Source organism: Salvelinus fontinalis, chromosome 32, assembly GCF_029448725.1.
Source record: "Salvelinus fontinalis isolate EN_2023a chromosome 32, ASM2944872v1, whole genome shotgun sequence".
Taxonomy (NCBI): Eukaryota; Metazoa; Chordata; class Actinopteri; order Salmoniformes; family Salmonidae; genus Salvelinus; species Salvelinus fontinalis.
In genome coordinates this window covers 4,847,933-4,872,308 of record NC_074696.1, presented here as the reverse complement: position 1 = coordinate 4,872,308, position 24,376 = coordinate 4,847,933, and the positions used below count along the sequence as shown (strand labels likewise).

At 45.5% G+C, this 24,376-nt stretch overlaps 1 protein-coding gene across 1 annotated transcript in view; it reads right to left on the bottom strand.

Annotated features, from left to right (window-relative positions):
- LOC129830508 (CUB and sushi domain-containing protein 2-like) overlaps positions 1 to 24,376 on the bottom strand; it is a gene marked incomplete at its 5' end in the record, with an annotated part of 366,155 nt that overhangs the window by 109,620 nt on the left and 232,159 nt on the right. The window contains 3 exons of the mRNA XM_055893082.1: positions 9,930 to 10,065; positions 11,586 to 11,776; positions 16,832 to 17,014. Coding sequence (XP_055749057.1) covers positions 9,930 to 10,065; positions 11,586 to 11,776; positions 16,832 to 17,014 — 510 coding nt within the window. The remainder of the gene's footprint in view (positions 1 to 9,929; positions 10,066 to 11,585; positions 11,777 to 16,831; positions 17,015 to 24,376) is intronic.

The window sequence follows — 24,376 nt, the reverse complement described above, 5'->3', positions numbered from 1 at the left end:
TACCTGTCTGGTTATAGTGGAGCTACCTGTCTGGTTATAGTGGAGCTACCTGTCTGGTTATAGTGAAGCTACCTGTCTGGTTATAGTGGAGCTACCTGTCTGGTTTTAGTGAAGCTACCTGTCTGGTTTTAGTGAAGCTACCTGTCTGGTTATAGTGGAGCTACCTGTCTGGTGTAGTGGAGCTATCTGTCTGGTTATAGTGGAGCTACCTGTCTGGTTTTAGTGAAGCTACCTGTCTGGTTTTAGTGAAGCTACCTGTCTGGTTATAGTGGAGCTACCTGTCTGGTTATAGTGGAGCTACCTGTCTGGTTATAGTGGAGCTACCTGTCTGGTTTTAGTGAAGCTACCTGTCTGGTTATAGTGAAGCTACCTGTCTGGCTTTAGTGGAGCTACCTGTCTGGTTATAGTGGAGCTACCTGTCTGGTTATAGTGGAGCTACCTGTCTGGTTATAGTGGAGCTACCTGTCTGGTTATAGTGAAGCTACCTGTCTGGTTACAGTGAAGCTACCTGTCTGGTTATAGTGGAGCTACCTGTCTGGTTATAGTGGAGCTACCTGTCTGGTTGTAGTGAAGCTACCTGTCTGGTTTTAGTGGAGCTACCTGTCTGGTTATAGTGGAGCTACCTGTCTGGTTATAGTGGAGCTACCTGTCTGGTTATAGTGATGCTACCTGTCTGGTTTTAGTGGAGCTACCTGTCTGGTTTTAGTGGAGCTACCTGTCTGGTTATAGTGAAGCTACCTGTCTGGTTATAGTGGAGCTACCTGTCTGGTTATAGTGAAGCTACCTGTCTAGTTATAGTGGAGCTACCTGTCTGGTTTTAGTGGAGCTACCTGTCTGGTTATAGTGAAGCTACCTGTCTGGTTATAGTGGAGCTACCTGTCTGGTTTTAGTGGACCTATCTGTCTGGTTATAGTGGAGCTACCTGTCTGGTTTTAGTGAAGCTACCTGTCTGGTTATAGTGGAGCTAACTGTCTGGTTATAGTGGAGCTACCTGTCTGGTTATAGTGGAGCTACCTGTCTGGTTATAGTGAAGCTACCTGTCTGGTTTTAGTGGAGCTACCTGTCTGGTTTTAGTGAAGCTACCTGTCTGGTTATAGTGAAGCTACCTGTCTGGTTTTAGTGGAGCTACCTGTCTGGTTATAGTGGAGCTACCTGTCTGGTTATAGTGGAGCTACCTGTCTGGTTATATTGGAGCTACCTGTCTGGTTATAGTGAAGCTACCTGTCTGGTTACAGTGAAGCTACCTGTCTGGTTATAGTGGAGCTACCTGTCTGGTTATAGTGGAGCTACCTGTCTGGTTGTAGTGAAGCTACCTGTCTGGTTTTAGTGGAGCTACCTGTCTGGTTATAGTGGAGCTACCTGTCTGGTTATAGTGGAGCTACCTGTCTGGTTATAGTGATGCTACCTGTCTGGTTTTAGTGGAGCTACCTGTCTGGTTTTAGTGGAGCTACCTGTCTGGTTATAGTGAAGCTACCTGTCTGGTTATAGTGGAGCTACCTGTCTGGTTATAGTGAAGCTACCTGTCTAGTTATAGTGGAGCTACCTGTCTGGTTTTAGTGGAGCTACCTGTCTGGTTATAGTGAAGCTACCTGTCTGGTTATAGTGGAGCTACCTGTCTGGTTTTAGTGGACCTACCTGTCTGGTTATAGTGGAGCTACCTGTCTGGTTTTAGTGAAGCTACCTGTCTGGTTATAGTGGAGCTAACTGTCTGGTTATAGTGGAGCTACCTGTCTGGTTATAGTGGAGCTACCTGTCTGGTTATAGTGAAGCTACCTGTCTGGTTTTAGTGGAGCTACCTGTCTGGTTATAGTGGAGCTACCTGTCTGGTTATAGTGAAGCTACCTGTCTGGTTATAGTGGAGCTACCTGTCTGGTTATAGTGGAGCTACCTGTCTGGTTATAGTGGAGCTACCTGTCTGGTTATAGTGGAGCTACCTGTCTGGTTTTAGTGGAGCTACCTGTCTGGTTATAGTGAAGCTACCTGTCTGGTTATAGTGGAGCAACCTGTCTGGTTATAGTGGAGCTACCTGTCTGGTTATAGTGGAGCTACCTGTCTGGTTTTAGTGGAGCTACCTGTCTGGTTATAGTGGAGCTACCTGTCTGGTTATAGTGGAGCTACCTGTCTGGTTTTAGTGGAGCTACCACTATTCAATTAGCATTGAATAGTGAGGATGCGGCGATGGAGGATATGGAGAGAAGTTTGTAGAGGTAAAGCCATCAATAGGGTTAATAGTTCTGACGATATGGGTCTATAAAGGGATGAGGTTCAAGGACCTGAATAGTCTATAGTGTAAAAAAATTAGGTAAAAAAGACACCTTTGTTGGATTTGGGCTAAACTTTGAACATTGAGATATGAAATATATGATAGATCAGAAGTTGTTTATGTCTGAATACAACTGTGTTGAACCTTTTGGGAAGAATTAAACTCGGTTAAACTTCCTCTGCTTCTCTAGTATCCGTGAGTTTATTTACTCTGAACAATGAGAACCTAACACCTTGCTACCGAGAGAGGGCAGAGCATGAAGACAGGGGGGGGGGGGGATAAGAGTAATGATGTGTCGGAGTGGAAAGTTGTGACGGCTACTGAGGTTTGAGAAGGTTTTCGCCTGAGAAAGTACATTTAGGATTCCTTAGTTTCATTCGTCTGAGAATTTATCCAATCCCCATAGCGGTGTTTTAAATGTCAAAGTGTGGAGAGGAACATGATTATGGTGGCTCTGGGAACAATGTGAAACTGTGTGTGTGGGGGGGGTGGGGGGGACGACGACAACGACACAGTCTAGTAATTGGTGGATGCCAGTTGCAGAGAGAGAGGCTAGAGAGGCACAAAGATATGTAATTAATCCTGATGTCTCATATACAGAGGCTGTAAAACAGATTGGTGAATCTACTAGATCGACTGATGGCGTCAGCATGGCTACTCCGGTAGTCACTGGACCATCTGTTCACGACTGCTGCTTCTACTAAAGGTAACTAAAGGGGAAATAAAAATAAAAATAAAGTACTAGTCTTGACATGGGTTTACATTTATTATTTTTATTTTTTTCAGAAATCTGTGTCAAAGGACCCTTGATAGTCAATTAAATTGACTTCATAGCTTTCATTGGAAAGGTTATCAACATGACCCGGACAGTGGAAAGCAGAAATGCCAGTTTGGAGATGATTGTGCATACGTCAACAGAGTTAATAAGGGTAACTGAATAAAATGCTGAATAATCACTAAGGATTAATTGTCTCGGCACGATAGAGAGGAAGTTTGGAGAAGTTGGATGGGGTGGGGGGGTTGGATGGGCTGGGGGGGTTGGATGGGCTGGGGGGGTTGGATGGGGTGGGGGGGTTGGATGGGCTGGGGGGGGTTGGATGGGCTGGGGGGGGTTGGATGGGGTGGGGGGGTTGGATGGGCTGGGGGGGTTGGATGGGGTGGGGTGGGGGGGTTGGATGGGGTGGGGTGGGGGGGTTGGATGGGCTGGGGGGGTTGGGGGATGTGGATGGGCTGGGGGGGTTGGATGGGCTGGGGGGGTTGGATGGGGTGGGGGGGTTGTATGTGGTGGGGGGGTTGGATGGGCTGGGGGGGGGGGTTGGATCGGCTGGGGGTGGTTGGATGGGGTGGGGGGTTGGATGGGCTGGGGGGGTTGGATGTGGTGGGGGGGTTGGATGTGGTGGGGGGGTTGGATGAGGTGGGGGGTTGGATGGGGTGGGGGGTTGGATGGGGTGGGGGGGGTGGATGGGGTGGGGGGGGTTGGATGTGGTGGGGGGTTGGATAGGGTGGGGGGGGTGGATGGTGTGGGGGGGGTTGGATGGGGTGGGGGGTTGGATGGGGTGGGGGGTTGGATGGGGTGGGGGGTTGGATGTGGTGGGGGGGTTGGATGGGGTGGGGGAGGTTGGATGGGGTGGGGGGGTTGTATGTGGTGGGGGGGTTGGATGGGTGGGGGGGTTGCATGGGGTCTGGGGGGGTTGGATGGGGTGGGGGGGTTGGATGGGGTGGGGGGGGTTGGATGGGGTGGGGGGGTTGGATGGGCTGGGGGGGGTTGGATGGGCTGGGGGGGGTTGGATGGGCTGGGGGGGTTGTATGTGGTGGGGGGGTTGTATCTGGTGGGGGGGTTGGATGGGCTGGGGGGGGTTGGATGGGGTGGGGGGGTTGGATGGGCTGGTGGGGGTTGGATGGGGTGGGGGGGTTGGATGTGGGGGGGGTTATGTGGTGGGGGGGTTGGATGGGGTGGGGGGGTTGGATGTGGTGGGGGGTTGGATGGGGTGGGTGGGGGTGGGGGGGTTGGATGGGCTGGATGGGATGGGGGGGTTAGATGGGCTGTGGGGGGGGGGTGTATGGGCTGGGAGGGGGTGGATGTGGTGGGGGGTTGTAAGGGTTTTGGGGAGTTGCAGCGATTGGACAAGACTGTAACTGCCAGTTGGATACGAAATAGGGGAGAAAATTCTAATCAATCACAACCACCTCCGTACACACACACACACACACACACACACACACACACACACACACACACACACACACACACACACACACACACACACACACACACACACACACACACACACACACACACACACACACACACCCACACACTCCACCAACAATCTCCTCTATATAGTTTGTCAGCTGCTTAATTAACATGACTAATGGAATGAGTCCTGCCCTAAACCCCGCCCCCCAAAAACAAGTCTGCCCGTGAGAGGAGGCCTGCTGCTCGGAGGGAACTATCTGTCGGCTTCAATTAACATGTCTCGACGTTCATTCACAACATTGTGTCTTTATTTATCAAATTCGCTAATTAATGCATTAACGTCCGTGTGTTTCCCAAATCGAAGGATTCGGCGATCATTATATCTCACGGCATCTCGACACAGTCAATAAGACGGTGTTGGAATAGAATGTCCCCGAAACGGCACCCTGTTTCACAATGTAGTTCCCTATGTAGTGCCCTATTCACTATGTAGTTCCCTATGTAGTGCCTTATTCACCATGTAGTGCCCTATGTAGTGCCCTATTCACTATGTAGTGCCCTATTCACCATGTAGTGCCCTATGTAGTGCCCTATTCACTATGTAGTGCCTTATTCACAATGTAGTGCCCTATGTAGTGCCGTATTCACTATGTAGTGCCCTATTCACCATGTAGTGCCCTATTCACTATGTAGTGCCATATTCACCATGTAGTGTCCTATTCACTATGTAGTGCCCTATTCACTATGCAGTGCCCTATTCACCATGTAGTGCCCTATTCACCATGTAGTGCCCTATTCACCATGTAGTGCCCTATTCACTATGTAGTGACCTATTCACCATGTAGTGCCCTATTCACCATGTAGTGCCCTATTCACTATGTAGTGCCCTATTCACCATGTAGTGCCCTATTCACCATGTAGTAACCTATTCACCATGTAGTGCCCTATGTAGTGCCCTATTCACCATGTAGTGCCCTATTCACTATTTCGTTTCCTATTCACTATGTAGTGTCCTATTCACTACGTAGTGCCCTATTCACTATGTAGTTCCCTATTCACCATGTAGTGCCCTATTCACTATGTATTGCCTAATTCACTATGTAGTGCCCTATTCACTATGTAGTTCCCTATTCACTATGTAGTTCCCTATTCACTATGTAGTGCCTTATTCAATATGTAGTGCCCTATTCACTATGTAGTGCCCTATTCACTATGTAGTTCCCTATTCACCATGTAGTGCCTTATTAACTATCTAGTGCCCTATTCACTATGTAGTGCCTTATTCAATATGTAGTGCCCTATTCATTATGTAGTGCCTTATTCACTATGTGATAACAATACCCAACCTTATACCACCCATCACTGCGACTTGTATGCTCTAGTCGGCTGGCCGTCGCTACATACTCGTCGCTGGCCATACACCCACTGGCTCCAGGTCATCTATAAGTCTATGCTAGGTAAAGCTTTGCCTTATCGCAGCTCAATGGTCACCATAGCAGCACCCACCCGTAGCACACGCTCCAGCAGGTATATCTCAATGGTCATCCCCAAAGCCAGCACTTCCTTTGGCCGCCTTTCCTTCCAGTTCTCTGCTGCCAGTGAATGGAACAAATTGCAAAAATCGCTGAAGTTGGAGAATTTTATTTCACCAACTTTAAGCATCAACTATCTGAGCAGCTAACCGATCGCTGCAGCTGTACATAGTCCATCTGTAAATATCACACCCAATCTACCTACCTCATCCCCATTCTGTTTAATTTTTATTTACTTTTCTGCTCTTTTGCACACCAGTATCTCTACTTGCACATCATCATCTGCTCATCTATCACTCCAGTGTTAATCTGCAAAATTGTAATTATTCGCTCCTATGGCCTATTTATTGCCTACCTCCTTCATGTCTTTTGCACACACTGTAAATAGACTTTATTTTTTTCTACTGTATCATTGACTTGTGTTGACTTCATTGACTTTATTGTGTATTTGGCTTGTTTATTGTTTATTCCATGCGTGACTCTATGTTGTTTGTGTCCCACGGCTTTGCTTTATCTTGACCAGGTCGCAGTTGCAAATGAGAACTTGTTCTCAACCAGCCTACCTGGTTAGATAAAAGTGAAATAAAAATAAATTAAAAAAAATACCCAATGATACCCACAATCCCCACAATCCCAACAATACCCAACAATGCTCAACAATACTCACAATACCCAGCCATGCTCAACAATACCCAGCCATGCTCAACAATACCCACAATACCCACAATACCCAACAATACCAACAATACCCAACAATACCCACAATACCCAACAATACCCACAATACCCACAATACCCAACAATACCAAACAATACCCACAATACCCAACACTACCCACAATACCCAACAATACCCACAATACCCAATAATACCCACAATACCCACAATACCCACAATACCCAACAATACCCACAATACTCACAATACCCAACAATACCCACAATACCCACAATACCCAACAATACCCACAATACCCAATAATACCCACAATACCCAACAATACCCACAATACTCACAATACCCAACAATACCCACAATACCCACAATACCCAACAATACCCAACAATACCCAACAATACCCACAATACCCTCAATACCCACAATACCAACAATACCCAACAATATCCACAATACCCAACAATACTCACAATACGCAACAATACCCACAATACCCTACAATACTAACAATACCCACAATACCCAATAATACCCAACAATACCCACAATACCCAACAATACCCAACAATACCCACAATACCCAACACTACCCACAATACCCAATAATACCCAACAATACCCACAATACCCAACAATACCCAACAATACCCACAATACCCAACAATACCCACAATACCCACAATACCCAACAATACCCAACAATACCCACAATACTCACAATACCCACAATACCCAATAATACCCAACAATACCCACAATACCCAACAATACTCACAATACGCAACAATACCCACAATACCCACAATACCCAACAATACCCAACAATACCCACAATACCCAACAATACCCACAATGCCCACAATACCCAACAATACCCACAATACCCAACAATACCACACAATTTCAACAATACCCAACAATATCAACAATATCAACAATACCCAACAATACCCAACAATACACAACAATACCCAACAATACCCCACAATATCAACAATACCCACAATACCCACAATACCCACAATACCCAACAATACCCAACAATACCCACAATACCCAACAATACCCACAATACCCACAATACCCAACTCTAAGTCAATATTAGAGCAGCTGAGAACAGAACGTAGCGAAGCCAGTCATGTCTGTGGGAATTTAATGAGGACACTGTCTGAGTTTATAAAACGCAGGTTGTGTCTAGTTTTGTATCCCGGGTCTAGCTCTGTTGAAAGGGAATAGGAGACGAGGAGGAGACTAAAGGAAGGGTGAGGAGAAGAACAACACTCTAGGAGACAGACAGAGGATCTGACATAGAGAACTGCATGGTGCCAGACACACTCACACACACACAGGTACACATACACACACACACACACACACACACACACACACACACACACACACACACACACACACACACACACACACACACACACACACACACACACATAACGAGACTGATACACACACACACACACACACACACACACACACACACACACACACACACACACACACACACACACACACACACACACACACACACACACACAGACATAACGAGACTGATGCACAGTCATACGCGCACACACACACACACACACACACACACACACACACACACACACACACACACACACACACACACACACACACACACACACACACACACACACAAATGCGGACAGAAAAATACAAGAGACTGTATACGACATACTTAATAAGTGTATACTACATGCTATATACTGTTAGTTCCTTTTAGTATACTGTAAACAAACAGTATCCTTTCAGTTGAGTGTGCTAGCTCTTAGCCTGTCTACCCGGAAGTTGATGATGTTGCTATGCAACCACCCCATCACCCCCCCTAATACACACAGTCCCCCCCATCACACATAGTCCCCCCCACCACCACCCAATCACACACATAGTCCCCCCCCTCCACCCCACCATCACACAGACCCCCCCCACCCCCCCTATCACACATAGACCCCACCACCACCACCACCCCCCCTATCACACATAGTCCCCCCCCTCCTATCACACATAGTCCCCCCCTCCACCCCCCCTATCACACATAGCCCCCCCCCACTCCCCCTATCACACATAGACCCCACCACCACCCCCCCTATCACACATAGTCCCCCCCCCCCCCTATCACACATAGTCCCCCCCCCCTATCACACATAGTCCCCCCCCCTATCACACATAGTCCCCCCCCCTCCTATCACACATAGTCCCCCCCTCCACCCTCCCTATCACACATAGCCCCCCCCCCCCACCCCCCCTATCACACATAGCCCCCCCCTCCACCCTCCCTATCACACATAGTCCCCCCCCTCCTACCACACATAGTCCCCCCCTCCACCCACCCTATCACACATAGCCCCCCCCCTCCACCCCCCCTATCACACATAGTCCCCCCCCCTCCTATTACACATAGTCCCCCCCCTCCACCCCCCCTATCACACATAGCCCCCCCCCTCCACCCCCCTATCACACATAGCCCCCCCCTCCACCCTCCCTATCACACATAGTCCCCCCCCTCCACCCCCCCTATCACACATAGCCCCCCCCCACCCCCCCTATCACACATAGCCCCCCCCCTCCACCCTCCCTATCACACATAGTCCCCCCCCTCCTATCACACATAGCCCCCCCCCTCCACCCTCCCTATCACACATAGCCCCCCCCTCCACCCTCCCTATCACACATAGTCCCCCCCCTCCTACCACACATAGTCCCCCCCTCCACCCCCCCTATCACACATAGCCCCCCCCTCCACCCCTCCATCACACAGACCCCTCACCCCCCCATCACCACCCCCCCCTATCACACATAGTCCCCCCCCTCCTATCACACATAGTCACACATAGTCCCCCCCTCCTACCACACATAGTCCCCCCCCTCCACCCCCCCATCACACATAGTCCCCCCCCCACCTCTCCCTATCACACATAGTCCCCCCCCTCCACCCCCCCATCACACATAGTCCCCCCCACCTCTCCCTATCACACATAGTCCCACCCCACCTCTCCCTATCACACATAGACCCCCCCCATCACACATAGTCCCACCCCACCTCTCCCTATCACACATAGTCCCACCCCACCTCTCCCTATCACACATAGTCCCCCCCACCACCCCTCCCCATCACACATAGTCCCCCCCATCCCCCCTACTCCTTATAGTCCCCCCCCCCCTATCACACATAGTCCCCCCCCACTCCTCCTTAGCACACATATTCCCCTCCCCTCCACTCACTGGTGAAGGTGATGTTGAACCCCCGGTCTGTGTAGGTGTGGTCAGTCAGGAATTCTAGGCGTGCCACGTGGGCACTGGTGGTGATGGGAGCTGGCAGCACGTCACCAGAGAACGTACCCAGGATGGGAGACTCAGCCTGGGGTAGAGAGAGAGAGGTAGAAAGAGAGATGTAGAGAGAGAGAGAGAGAGAGAAAGACAAGATTAGATATGAGTGAAAATATGAAATAATAACAAAGTTAATCAAAAATGTGATTTATTTAATTATTTTGTACCTTTATTTACCTCGGCAAGTCAGTTAAGAACATATTCTTATTTACAATGACGGCCTAGGAACAGTGGGTTAACTGCCTTGTTCAGGGGAAAAACGACAGAATTATACCTTGTCAGCTCAGGGATTTGAACTTGCAACCTTTCGGTTACTAGTCCAACGCTCTAACCACTAGGCTCCCTGCTGGTTACTAGTCCAACGCTCTTACCACTAGGCTACCTGCTGGTTACTAGTCCAACGCTCTAACCACTAGGCTACCTGCTGGTTACTAGTCCAACGCTTTAACCACTAGGCTACCTGCTGGTTACTAGTCCAACGCTCTAACCACTAGGGTACCTGCTCTAACCACTAGGCTACCTGCTGGTTACTGGCCCAACGCTCTAACCACTAGGCTACCTGCTGGTTACTAGTCCAACGCTTTAACCACTAGGCTACCTGCTGGTTACTAGTCCAACGCTCTAACCACTAGGGTACCTGCTCTAACCACTAGGCTACCTGCTGGTTACTAGTCCAACGCTCTAACCACTAGGCTACCTGCTGGTTACTAGTCCAACGCTCTAACCACTAGGCTACCTGCTGGTTACTAGTCCAACGCTCTAACCACTAGGCTACCTGCTCTAACCACTAGGCTACCTGCTGGTTACTGGCACAACGCTCTAACCACTAGGCTACCTGCTGGTTACTAGTCCAACACTCTAACCACTAGGCTACCTGCTGGTTACTAGTCCAACGCTCTAACCACTAGTCTACCTGCTGGTTACTAGTCCAATGCTCTAACCACTAGGCTACCTGCTGGTTACTAGTCCAACGCTCTAACCACTAGGCTCCCTGCTGGTTACTAGTCCAACGCTCTAACCACTAGGCTACCTGCTGGTTACTAGTCCTACACTCTAACCACTAGGCTACCTGCTGGTTACTAGTCCAACACTCTAACCACTAGGCTACCTGCTGGTTACTAGTCCAACACTCTAACCACTAGGCTCCCTGCTGGTTACTAGTCCAATGCTCTAACCACTAGGCTACCTGCTGGTTACTGGCCCAACGCTCTAACCACTAGGCTACCTGCTGGTTACTAGTCCAACACTCTAACCACTAGGCTACCTGCTGGTTACTAGTCCAACACTCTAACCACTAGGCTCCCTGCTGGTTACTAGTCCAACGCTCTAACCACTAGGCTACCTGCTGGTTACTAGTCCTACACTCTAACCACTAGGCTACCTGCTGGTTACTAGTCCAACACTCTAACCACTAGGCTACCTGCTGGTTACTAGTCCAACGCTCTAACCACTAGGCTCCCTGCTGGTTACTAGTCCAACGCTCTAACCACTAGGCTCCCTGCTGCTCCGAATGATAAATTGACTGATCGATCGATGGAAACATGACCATACCTTGCCACCGTCTTTGACGCTGAGGAAGTCAAACTGTTTCTCCATGCTGAGGTCATTGAAGGCCAGGTTGATCCGACTCTCTGGCTTGGTGATGATGAGCCACACACAGTGCATGTTGTTTCCGTATTCCTGGGGGTAGTTAGGGGACAGCAGCACCCCAGACGGCGTTGTGAAGTTGAAGAAGCACGAGACTGGAGGAAGGGAGAGGGGGGGATCGGGGAAGGAGCGGAGAGGAGGGATCGGGGAGGGAGCGGAGAGGAGGGATCGGGGAGGAAGGGAGAGGGGGGATCGGGGAGGAAGGGAGAGGGGTTTCGGGGAGGGAGGGAGAGGGGGGATCGGGGAGGAAGGGAGAGGGGGGATCGGGGAAGGAGCGGAGAGGAGGGTTCGGGGAGGGAGCGGAGAGGAGGGATCGGGGAGGAAGGGAGAGGGGGGATCGGGGAGGAAGGGAGAGGGGTTTCAGGGAGGGAGGGAGAGGGGGATCGGGGAGGAAGCAGAGAGGGGGGATCCGGGAGGGAGGGAGAGGGGGGATCGGGGAGGAAGGGAGAGGGGGGATCGGGGAGGAAGGGAGAGGGGGGATCAGGGAGGAAGGGAAAGGGGGGATCGGGGAGGGAGGGAGAGGGGGATTCGGGAGGGAGAGGAGAGGGGGGATCGGGGAGGGAGCGAAGAGGAGGGATCGGGGAGGGAGCGGAGAAGGGGGATCGGGGAGGAAGCGGAGAGGGGGGGTCGGGGAGGGAGCGGAGAGGGGGGATCGGGGAGGAAGGGGAGAGGGGGGATCAGGGAGGGAGCGGAGAGGGGGGATCGGGGAGGGAGGGAGAGGGGGATTCGGGAGGGAGAGGAGAGGGGGGATCGGGGAGGGAGCGAAGAGGAGGGATCGGGGAGGGAGCGGAGAAGGGGGATCGGGGAGGAAGCGGAGAGGGGGGGTCGGGGAGGGAGCGGAGAGGGGGGATCGGGGAGGAAGGGGAGAGGGGGGATCAGGGAGGGAGCGGAGAGGGGGGATCGGGGAGGAAGAGGAGGGGGGATTGGGGAGGGAGCAGAGAGGGGGGATCGGGGAGGGAGCGGAGAGGAGGGATCGGAGAGGGAGGGAGAGGGGGGATCGGGGAGGAGGGAGCGGAGAGGGGGGATCGGGGAGGGAGCGGAGAGGAGGGATCGGAGAGGGGGGATTGGGGAGGAAGGGGAGAGGGGGGGGGGGAATCGGGGAGGGAGCGGAGAGGAGGGATCGGGGGGATAAGGCGGGGAGGATAGGGGGGTTGGGGGGTAAAATAAAAAGAGAGTTAGATCAAATCAAATCAAATTGTATTAGTCACATGTGCCGTATACAACAGGTATACAATACCTTACAGTGTAATGCTAACTTACTAGCCCCTAAAAAACAATGCAGTTTAAAAAAATACGGAAAATAATATAAAATGAAGGTAACAAGTAATTAATGAGCAGCAGTAAAATAACAATAGCGGGACTATATACAGGGGAGTACCGGTACAGAGTCAATGTGAAGGGGGGAACCGGTTCGTCGAGGTAATATGTACATAATAGGTAGAGTTATTAAAGTGACTATGTTAATGGGTGTTAGGACGGGGGAGGGGGTGGGAAGAAAGAGTTAGAGATAATCAAGTAATCATTTTGTTTTTTTAAATTGCGCTTTAAAGCTGCAATAAAGTCCCCCCCCCAAACAGTTATAGATATGACTTGACAGCAAGTCCAAGAAGCTGTTCTATATGCTCTATTTCTATGTTTCCCGTTCTTAAGTTTAATTTATTTTTTTCTTTCGGGTTTGTACACCAGCTTCCTACCCCTGAAAATACAATATTTTTGCTTACGGTTCAATTATTCTCCACACTACACTTGCTTGTTTTGTCACATGAACTGAACTTACGTTAACTATTCCAAAATAATTGCCACCTGGAAATGGCAGAGCGATTGTTTTGCATCTTTAAATAGACGTATGATTGTATTAGCGACAACTCCAGTACAGCTCCTCTAAAAGCCATGATTCCATCTGTTAACTGTAACGAAAGAGACATATTCACACTCATCTGCAGTGCTTCTGCAAATAAATAGATTTAGGATAAACATTTATAAATAAAAAAAGATTAGATAAACTAAACTAAATTTGTCCAGTAAGGAGAGGGTTGCCAGACTCTGGTAGTTTCACTGTGAAGGGAGAGTTTCCATTTGGTTCACAGACACTGCCTGATTCACTGTGAAGGGAGAGTTTCCATCTGGTTCACAGACACTGCCTGATTCACTGTGAAGGGAGATACCTCCATCTGGATGCCAGACTCTGCCTTTTCACTGTGAAGGGAGATACCTCTGGTTGCCTATCTGGTCTCTACAAGAACAGGGCTGACTCTGAACAGATCTCTTTCTTTCTTACTATCTTGAATCTGAACCTGAGGTGAACTATTCATTGTTCTATTGTTCTTCCTAAACTAACGAATGAGGTGAGCAAATATCATCTTGGTAGCAGTGTGGTTCACCTTTATGAGGATGGCAATGGTAACACACACACACACACACACACACACACACACACACACACACATACACACACACACACACACACACACACACACACACACACACACACACACACACACACACACACACACACACACACACACACACACACACATACACACACACACACACACACACACACACACACACACACACACACACACACACACACACACACACACACACACACACACACACACACACACACACAAACACACACACACACACACACACACACACACACACACACACACACACACACACACACACACACACACACACACACACACACACACACACACACACACAGCTTATAGTCAGCACATTGATTAACTGTGCATGGGCACATATGTTTGTGCACATATGTTTGTGTATTTGTGTGTGTGTGTGTGTGTGTGTGTGTGTGTGTGTGTGTGTGTGTGTGTGTGTGTGTGTGTGTGTGTGTGTGTGTGTGTGTGTGTGTGTGTGTGTGTGTGTGTGTGTGTGTGTGTGTGTGTGTGTGTGTGTGTGTGTGTTACTGTGTGTGTAAGCGGCCAGATTATCCCCCTGCTTTACTGAGCAGAGGCTGTGGATTTGGATACAATATGAGGGCTTATTAACTAATTAAAACAAAAAAATACAGACAGAAGGGTGGAAGACAGAGAGAGAGAGAGAGAGAACATATGTTTCCCATGAAAATAAAGCCCTTTGAATTGAAAAGCGAGCGGGAGAGGGAGAGAGAGAGATAACGGGTTAGGGGATCCATTATTATAAGAAAATGTGGTAGACAAAAACAGCAGCATCTCTAATAAGCAGCATCTCTAAACAGCAGCATCTCTAAACAGCAGCATCTCTAAACAGCAGCATCTTTAAACATTAGCATCTCTAAACAGCAGCATCTCCAGCATCTCTAAACAGCAGCATCTCTAAACAGCAGCATCTCTAAACAGCAGCATCTCCAGCATCTCTAAACAGCAGCATCTCTAAACAGCAGCATCTCTAAACAGCAGCATCTCCAGCATCTCTAAACAGCAGCATCTTTAAACATTAACATCTCTAAACAGCAGCATCTCCAGCATCTCTAAACAGCAGCATCTTTAAACATTAACATCTCTAAACAGCAGCATCTCCAGCATCTCTAAACAGCAGCATCTCTAAACAGCAGCATCTCCAGCATCTCTAAACAGCAGCATCTCTAAACAGCAGCATCTTTAAACATTAACATCTCTAAACAGCAGCATCTCCAGCATCTCTAAACAGCAGCATATTTAAACATTAACATCTCTAAACAGCAGCATCTCCAGCATCTCTAAACAGCAGCATCTTTAAACATTAACATCTCTAAACAGCAGCATCTCCAGCATCTCTAAACAGCAGCATCTTTAAACATTAACATCTCTAAACAGCAGCATCTCTAAACAGCAGCATCTCTAAACAGCAGCATCTCTAAACAGCAGCATCTCTAAACAGCAGCATCTAATCTCCAGCATCTCTAAACAGCAGCATCTCTAAACAGCAGCATCTTTAAACATTAACATCTCTAAACAGCAGCATCTCCAGCATCTCTAAACAGCAGCATCTCTAAACAGCAGCATCTCTAAACAGCAGCATCTCTAAACAGCAGCACTCCTAAACAGCAGCATCTCTAAACAGTAGCATCTCTAAACAGCAGCATCTCTAAACAGCAGCATCCCTAAACAGCAGCACCTCTAAACAGCAGCATCTAATCTCCAGCATCTCTAAACAGCAGCATCTCTAAACAGCAGCATCTCTAAACAGCAGCATCTCTAAACCGCAGCATCTCTAAACAGCAGCATCTCTAAACAGCAGCATCTCTAAACAGCAGCATCTCTAAACAGCTGCATCTCCAGCATCTCTAAACAGCTGCATCTCCAGCATCTCTAAACAGCAGCATCCCTAAACAGCAGCACCTCTAAACAGCAGCATCTAATCTCCAGCATCTCTAAACAGCAGCATCTCTAAACAGCAGCATCTCTAAACAGCAGCATCTATAAACAGTAGCATCTCTAAACAGCAGCATCTCTAAACAGCAGCATCTCTAAACAGCTGCATCTCTAAACAGCAGCATCTCCAGCATCTCTAAACAGCAGCATCTCTAAACAGCAGCATCTCTAAACAGCAGCATCTCCAGCATCTCTAAACAGCAGCATCTCTAAACAGCAGCATCTCTAAACAGCAGCATCTCTAAACAGCAGCATCTCTAAACAGCAGCATCTCTAAACAGCAGCATCTCCAGCATCTCTAAACAGCAGCATCTCTAAACAGCAGCATCTAATCACAGGCATCACCTTGCAGACAAACAGCAAAGAAACATTATTAGCATGCCATTACTATAGCAGTAAATTGTGAGCATAGCAAGGATTTGGGGTTGGATATGTGATGCTAAAAGCATGCCACCGCTAAGTCAACTGTTGAGTTAGGTTAGCAAAGGAGACGCATAACTCACAGACAGCTGGGCTAGCAAAGATTATGTGTTGCATAGGAGAGAGATCACTGCTAACAGACACAGCTGGACTAGCAAAGATTATGTGTTGTATAGGAGACAGATCACTGCTTACAGACACAGCTGGGCTAGCAAAGATGATGTGTTGTATAGGAGACAGATCACTGCTTACAGACACAGCTGGACTAGCAAAGATTATGTGTTGTATAGGAGACAGATCACTGCTTACAGACACAGCTGGACTAGCAAAGATTATGTGTTGTATAGGAGACAGATCACTGCTTACAGACACAGCTGGGTTTCTTGGCTGACCACTGGTTGTTCTTCTGGCAGGTGATGTTCTTCTTCCCCACCAACTCAAAGGCAGGGAGACACTCAAAGTGCAGCCTGTCCCCGTGGCGGAAACCTGTCCCCTCCCGCTTGCCGTAGGCCGGTATCCCTGGGTCACCACAGCTGCCCTGGTCGATCTCTGAAGGGAAGAGACAAACAGATTGACAGGTAAGATAGTTGCCTAAAATCACTGGTGGCTTTCCAGGTAAACTTTCAACATTTCAACTTTATTTTCCTAGACTAGACTGTAATTTATTTTGTGTGGTGGTTAGAGTGTAGAGTTAACTGCCTTGTTCAGAACGACAGATTATTACCTTGTCAGCTCGGGGATTCAATCCAGCAACCTTTTGGTTACTTGTCCTACACTATAACCACTAGGCCACCTACCGCCTCTACACTCTAACCACTAGGCTACCTGCCGCCTCTACACTCTAACCACTAGACTACCTGCCGCCTCTACACTCTAACCACTAGGCTTTTGGTCAAATATTTTGTGAGAAGCATCATCTTTGACCTTTGACCTGATTTGGTGTTACTTAGTAGACAGACTTAGTAGACAGACAGACAGACAGACAGACAGACAGACAGACAGACAGAGACAGACAGACAGACAGACAGACAGACAGACAGACAGACAGACAGACAGACAGAGGTTGTAGAATGTATTGAATGTTTCTCTGTGCTCTAGGTTCTAACAAGGATTACATCACAGGTATGGCAAGTTAGACAAGATAAATCCTCCTGTTTTACTCTTTAAGTATCTCTCTTCTCTCTTTCCCCTTTCTCCTTCATCCCTCCTTCCCAATTATTTCCTTACCTATCATCTCTCATCCTATTCTGTCCATCTCTCTCTCTCTCTCTCTCTCTCTCTCTCTCTCTCTGCAGGTGCACTCCTCCCTTCGCTGTGTGATAAACACTCTGCCTGCGACGAGGAGCTGACGTGCACTTTCACACGCTGACCCACATTCTTTAGTCTTTACACACACACACACACACACACACACACACACACACACACACACACACACACACACACACACACACACACACACACACACACACACACACAGAGACTTCATTCCTTTCATCATCCAATGATTCATGCATCCCTCCCTCTTCCCCTTCCTGGTTTTCCAGGGGTGCTGCAGATGGAATCCGGAGAACTCCCGGGTGAGGAATCTGTAACGGGACATCGGAACAGGAAGCAGACGGGACAAATAAGCCCATCCATCCATCCGTGGAAGGAGGGTAGACTCTAATGAGCTTTTAAAACACACCAGGGGATCTGAAACTGCGAGAAAAATCCATGGCTGACTTAATGACCGTCATTTTATTAACACATATTTAGAGTCTACGATATGGAGATTAGCCTCCTCAGGGACTCATCAGGTCCATTACATATGGAGCTCAATGTTATGCTTTTATGCCCACCTATGGATTTCTAAATATAGGAATTCTGTAACCCTCCAGTTGTGTTCATTTCATGTTAATTCATTCTGTGTTCCCGTTCCAAAATGACCGCTCCATTACAGCTGATTATAAATCTATAATGATACATATATTATCACCTAATGTTGTGTTAGATCTTTTTAAGTTCTTGTGAACATTACAAGTTTTGATCTTCTATTTGTTATTTATGGCCTGTAGGCCTCATTGACCTGAGCTCATGCAACTCGTTTTTGAGTAAAAAAAGCATAATTTATGGATTATTTTGACTATAACAAATACTCAGATGAAACATATTGTGCTATTTATCACAGACTATTTTGTGTCAAAGTTTAACAAGGACTCTCTCCTCCTCACCAGTGTCATGATCAAATATATCATCAAGAGCCTCACATACAGTATATCGTTTGGTCATTGTGCTGCCACAGAATGAATTGTGAACAAGGCCTCAAAAAAGCTTTATATGCCAGAGCTGCAGAAAAGTTCTATATATTATTGAAACAATGTTGTGATTGTTTGTGAGAATGCCAACAGGTGTGGATCCCGTGGGGGAAAGATTCTATTGGGGAAAGGTTCCCGTGGGGGTTGCCATGGACGCCAAGAAGGGGTGTGTGTGTGTGTGTGTGTGTGTGTTCGCTCAAACACACATCCATGTTGGGGTCTGGGAGAGGAAGTGTGTCCATCTGATGAATGGGCCTGAACTCAATTTTCTACATGATTTTCTACACTCTACACCCATTCATTTCTAATGACCGGGTCATTTTTGACACGGAACACCACAGCTGTACAAAAGTTAAACAAAACACACAAAATGTAATGAAAATCATCAAAATGTATTTTGTGTTTTCAGATGCCCTGTGTGGACAAAGTCATGGAACCTGGTGACAATCTGAGTAAATTAACTACCTTTTTTCAGAGAAAAGTTGTAAATCGTTCCAATTCGACCAGAACACAGCAGGAGGGTTTTAATGTGATTCTGTGGATTTTTATGATTTCGTGTGTAAAGTCACTTTGGGTGTCTTGAGAAAATCAAATGTACTGTTATCATTATTCATATGTATATTATTTATATTATTCATATTAGTCATAATATTGGTATTCACATTCATGTTATTAATAGTATTTTTAGTATTCATATTCATATTATTCATAGTATTCATATTATTAGCATTAATATTCATATTTACATGAATCGTTTTAATCATATTATTAGTATTAGTATTCATTTTCATATTATTAATATTATTATTAGTGTTCATATTTATATTATTCATATTAGTATTAGTATTCATATTTATTCTATTCATATTAATCATGTTATCAGTATTAGTATTCATATTCATATAATTCATATTCTTATTCGTATTTATATAATTCATATTATTCATATTATTAGTATTATTATTCATATTCATATTATTCATATTATTATTTGTGTTCATATTTATATTATTCATATTATTCATATTGTTATTAGTATTCATATTTATATGATTCATATTATTAATATTATTAGTTGTAGCATTATTCATAATCATATTAGTATTATTATTATTACTATTATTATATATTTTATTATTCATATTCATAATCATATTATTATTATTACTATTGACATTCATGGTATTATTATTAATATTAATATTCCTATTATTATTAATTGTATTATTAGTTTAATATTACTATTATTGTTAATATAATTTGTATTAATACTATTATTATGACTGTTGTTATTATCACTAATCCTAATATTATTAATAATAATATCATTATTACGATTCATATTGTTCATATTATTATTATTCATATTATTACTGTTATTATTATTGTCACTATTCATATTCATATTAATATTATTACTATTACTATTCATATTATTAATAGTATTACTAATATTTATATTATTAATGTGGGTGGTCTCATCATTGCGATTCAGAGTGGTGATGGTGGGATGGGTGGTTTCATCACTGGGTTTGATATCCATTCATCCATTTCAAGCTGCTTAATACTAATAAATACTAATAAATAATACTAATAAATAGATACACGTTTCTTTCCTGAAACATGCATTGTTTAAAATAATCATAAAGTAAAACATTTTTGAATTACCTACAATCCTATTTTTTTTTGTTGCCACATTGCAGGTTGTTGCAAGAACCTTAAATTATTAAGTAACGATAAGTATTATTAAATCACTTAAAATACTTAGTTGCATTTTTTTGACAAATTGAATTAACAAATAGTGAAAGGACGTGCATTGATTTCTATGAAGTACAGTTGAAGTCGGAAGTTTACATACACCATATCCAAATATATTTAAATTCAGTTTTTCAGAATTCCTGACATTTAAATCAAATACAAATTACCTGTATTAGGTCAGTTAGGATCACCACTTTGTTTAAAAAATGTGAAATTTATTCCATCACATTCCCAGTGGGTCAGAAGTTTACATAAACTCAATTAGTATTTGGTAGCATTGCCATTAAATTGTTTAACTTGGGTCAAATGTTTTGGGTAGCCTTCCACAAGCTTCCCACAATAAGTTGGGTGAAATTTTTGCCCATTCCTACTGACAGAGCTGGTGTAACTGAGTCAGGTTCGAAGGCCTCCTTGCTCGCACACGCTTTTTCAGTTCTGCCCACAAATGTTCTATAGGATTGAGGTAAGGGCTTTGTGATGGCCACTCCAATACCTTCACTTTCTTGTCCTTAAGCCATTTTGCCACAACTTTGGAAGTATGCTTGGGGTAATTGATGATTTGGAAGACCCATTTGCGACCAAGCTTTAACTTCCTGACTGATGTCTTGAGATGTTGCTTCAATATATCCACATAATTTCCGTGACTCATGATGCCATCTATTTTGTGATGTGCATTAGTCCCTCTTGCAGAAAAGCACCCCCACGACATGATGCTGCCACCCCCGTGCTTCGCGGTTGGGATGGTGTTCTTCGACTTGTAAGCATCCCCCTTTTTCCTCCAAACATAATGATGGTCATTATGGACAATTTTGTTTCATCAGACCAGAGGACATTTCTCCCAAAAGTACGATCTTTGTCCCCATGTGCAGTTGCAAACCGTAGTGTGGCTTTTTTATGGAGGTTTTGTAGCAGTGACTTCTTCCTTGCTGAGTGGCCTTTCAGGTTATGTCGATATAGGAGTCCTTTTACTGTGGATATAGATACTTTTGTACCTGTTTCCTCCAGCATCTTCACAAGTTGCTGTTGTTCTGGGATTGATTTGAACTTTTCGCACCTAAGTACGTTCATCTCTAGGAGACAGAACGAGTTTTCTGAGCGGTATGACGGCTGCGTGGTGACATGGTGTTGAAACTTGCGTACTATTGTTTGTACAGATGAACGTGGTACCTTCAGGTTTTTGGAAACTGCTCCCAAGGATGAACCAGACTTGTGGAGGTCTACAATTTTTTTTCTGAGGTCTTGGCTGATTTCTTTTGATTTTCCCATGATGTCAAGCAAAGAGGCACTGAGTTTGAAGGTTGGCCTTGAAATACATCCACAGGTACACCTCCAATTGATTCAAATGATGTCAATTAGCTTATCAGAAGCTTCTAAAGCCATGACATCATTTTCTGGAATTTTCCAAGCTGTTTAAAGGCACAGTCAATTTAGTGTATGTAAACGTCTGACCCACTGGAATTGTGATACAGTAAAATATAAGTGAAATAATCTGTCTGTAAACAATTGTTTGAAAAACTACTTGTTTCATGCACAAAGTAGATGTCCTAACCGACTTGCCAAAACTATAGTTTGGTAACAAGACATTTGTGGAGTGGTTGAAAAACGAGTTTTAATGACTCCAACCTAAGTGTATGTAAACTTCCGACTTCAACTGTATATGTTGGTTCTAATTCTGAGTCAATTCTGCAAAGTCAAATTATCCCCTGATAATTTTGTACAGTGCAAGGTACTTAATTGTTACCCAGAAGTGATTTGATATATTGAGATGAAAACGGCTACATTGGATCTCAAAGTTCGGGGTTATGGTTACAACCAAAACAATCTGATGGTTAAAGGGTTATAATCTACTCCCAGATTATAAAAATCATCACACTCCTGTCAATTTGGTGAAAGCCTATGTTCTAACACGGGTTTAAATAAACACGATTTAACTTCGAAGTGGTCCGTTTGTAAAAAAAATCATGTCATGGTGTAGGATTAGATTAAAACACTATCACATTTCATAACGTTTTTTAAAACAAAGACCTGCACTCCATACCACTAAATCCTGGCCTCCCGGGTGGCGCAGTGGTCTAGGGCACTGCATCGCAGCGCTAGCTGCGCCACAAGAGTCTCTGGGTTCGCGCCCAGGCTCTGTCGCAGCCGGCCGCAACCAGGAGGTCCGTGGGGCGACGCACAATTGGCATAGCGTCGTCCGGGTTAGGGAGGGTTTGGCCGGGAGGGATATCCTTGTCTCAGTATGTAAAATGTAATGAAATGTAAAGGAAATAAAAAATAAAATAAAAAATGTTATAAAATGTATGCAATCTACTGTAAGTCGCTCTGGATAAGAGCGTCTGCTAAATGACTAAAATGTAAAATGTAAATCAGCCAATAGATGATAGGGTATACTTGTCTTGAACACATGCGTCAATTTATATAGGCATGAGTAAGGAGATATTTTTGGCTTAAATGTGCTAAAACTAAACAGTGTACCAAATTATTCAACTCAGTTCCTCCTTCAAGTATCATCTCACATTGGGCCCTGTGGAAAATGTAGGAAAAGGGCAATTGTTGCTATAGCAACATGCTCTGGGACGAACTACGAGTTCAACTCGGTGAGAGACTACTAAATTGATTTTGCAAGTTTGTTGAACTGATTTTACAGCTAAAATAAAATGCTGATATTGACAACGATATTACTGTGCGTAGCTGCGTTGTCTCGCTTGCTACCTAGCCAACCAGCCCAGGGAGAGCATTGCATTGTGTGTGTGTTAAGAAACCTCTCTCTGGCCCTGGGAGAGACACAAATTGGGTTTCCATTCACTCGCCCACCTCACCTTGTTACTGCTGAGGTAGACTACCATCCCCCACCTCACCTTGTTACTGCTGAGGTAGACTACCATCCCCCACCTCACCTTGTTACTGCTGAGGTAGATTACCATCCCCCACCTCACCTTGTTACTGCTGAGGTAGACTACCTGTTTACCAGGTGTAGGTAGGGCTATTTAACATGTCATTATGGAGACAGTAGGTAAGGCTATTTAACATGTCATTATGGAGACACCTGTTTACCAGGTGTAGGTAGGACTATTTAACATGTCATTATGGAGACACCTGTTTACCAGGTGTAGACAGGACTATTTAACATGTCATTATGGAGACACCTGTTTACCAGGTGTAGGTAGGACTATTTAACATGTCATTATGGAGACACCTGTTTACCAGGTGTAGGTAGGACTATTTAACATGTCATTATGGAGACACCTGTTTACCAGGTGTAGGTAGGACTATTTAACATGTCATTATGGAGACACCTGTTTACCAGGTGTAGGTAGGACTATTTAACATGTCATTATGGAGACACCTGTTTACCAGGTGTAGGTAAGGCTATTTAACATGTTATTATGGAGACACCTGTTTACCAGGTGTAGGTAGGACTATTTAACATGTCATTATGGAGATCACCTGTTTACCAGGTGTAGGTAGGACTATTTAACATGTCATTATGGAGACACCTGTTTACCAGGTGTAGGTAGGGGCTATTTAACATGTCATTATGGAGACACCTGTTTACCAGGTGTAGGTAGGACTATTTAACATGTCATTATGGAGACACCTGTTTACCTGGTGTAGGTAGGACTATTTAACATGTCATTATGGAGACACCTGTTTACCTGGTGTAGGTAGGACTATTTAACATGTCATTATGGAGACACCTGTTTACCAGGTGTAGGTAGGGCTATTTAACATGTCATTATTGAGACACCTGTTTACCAGGTGTAGGTAGGGCTATTTAACATGTCATTATGGAGACACCTGGTAATGTAGGTAGGGCTATTTAACATGTCATTATGGAGACACCTGTTTACCAGGT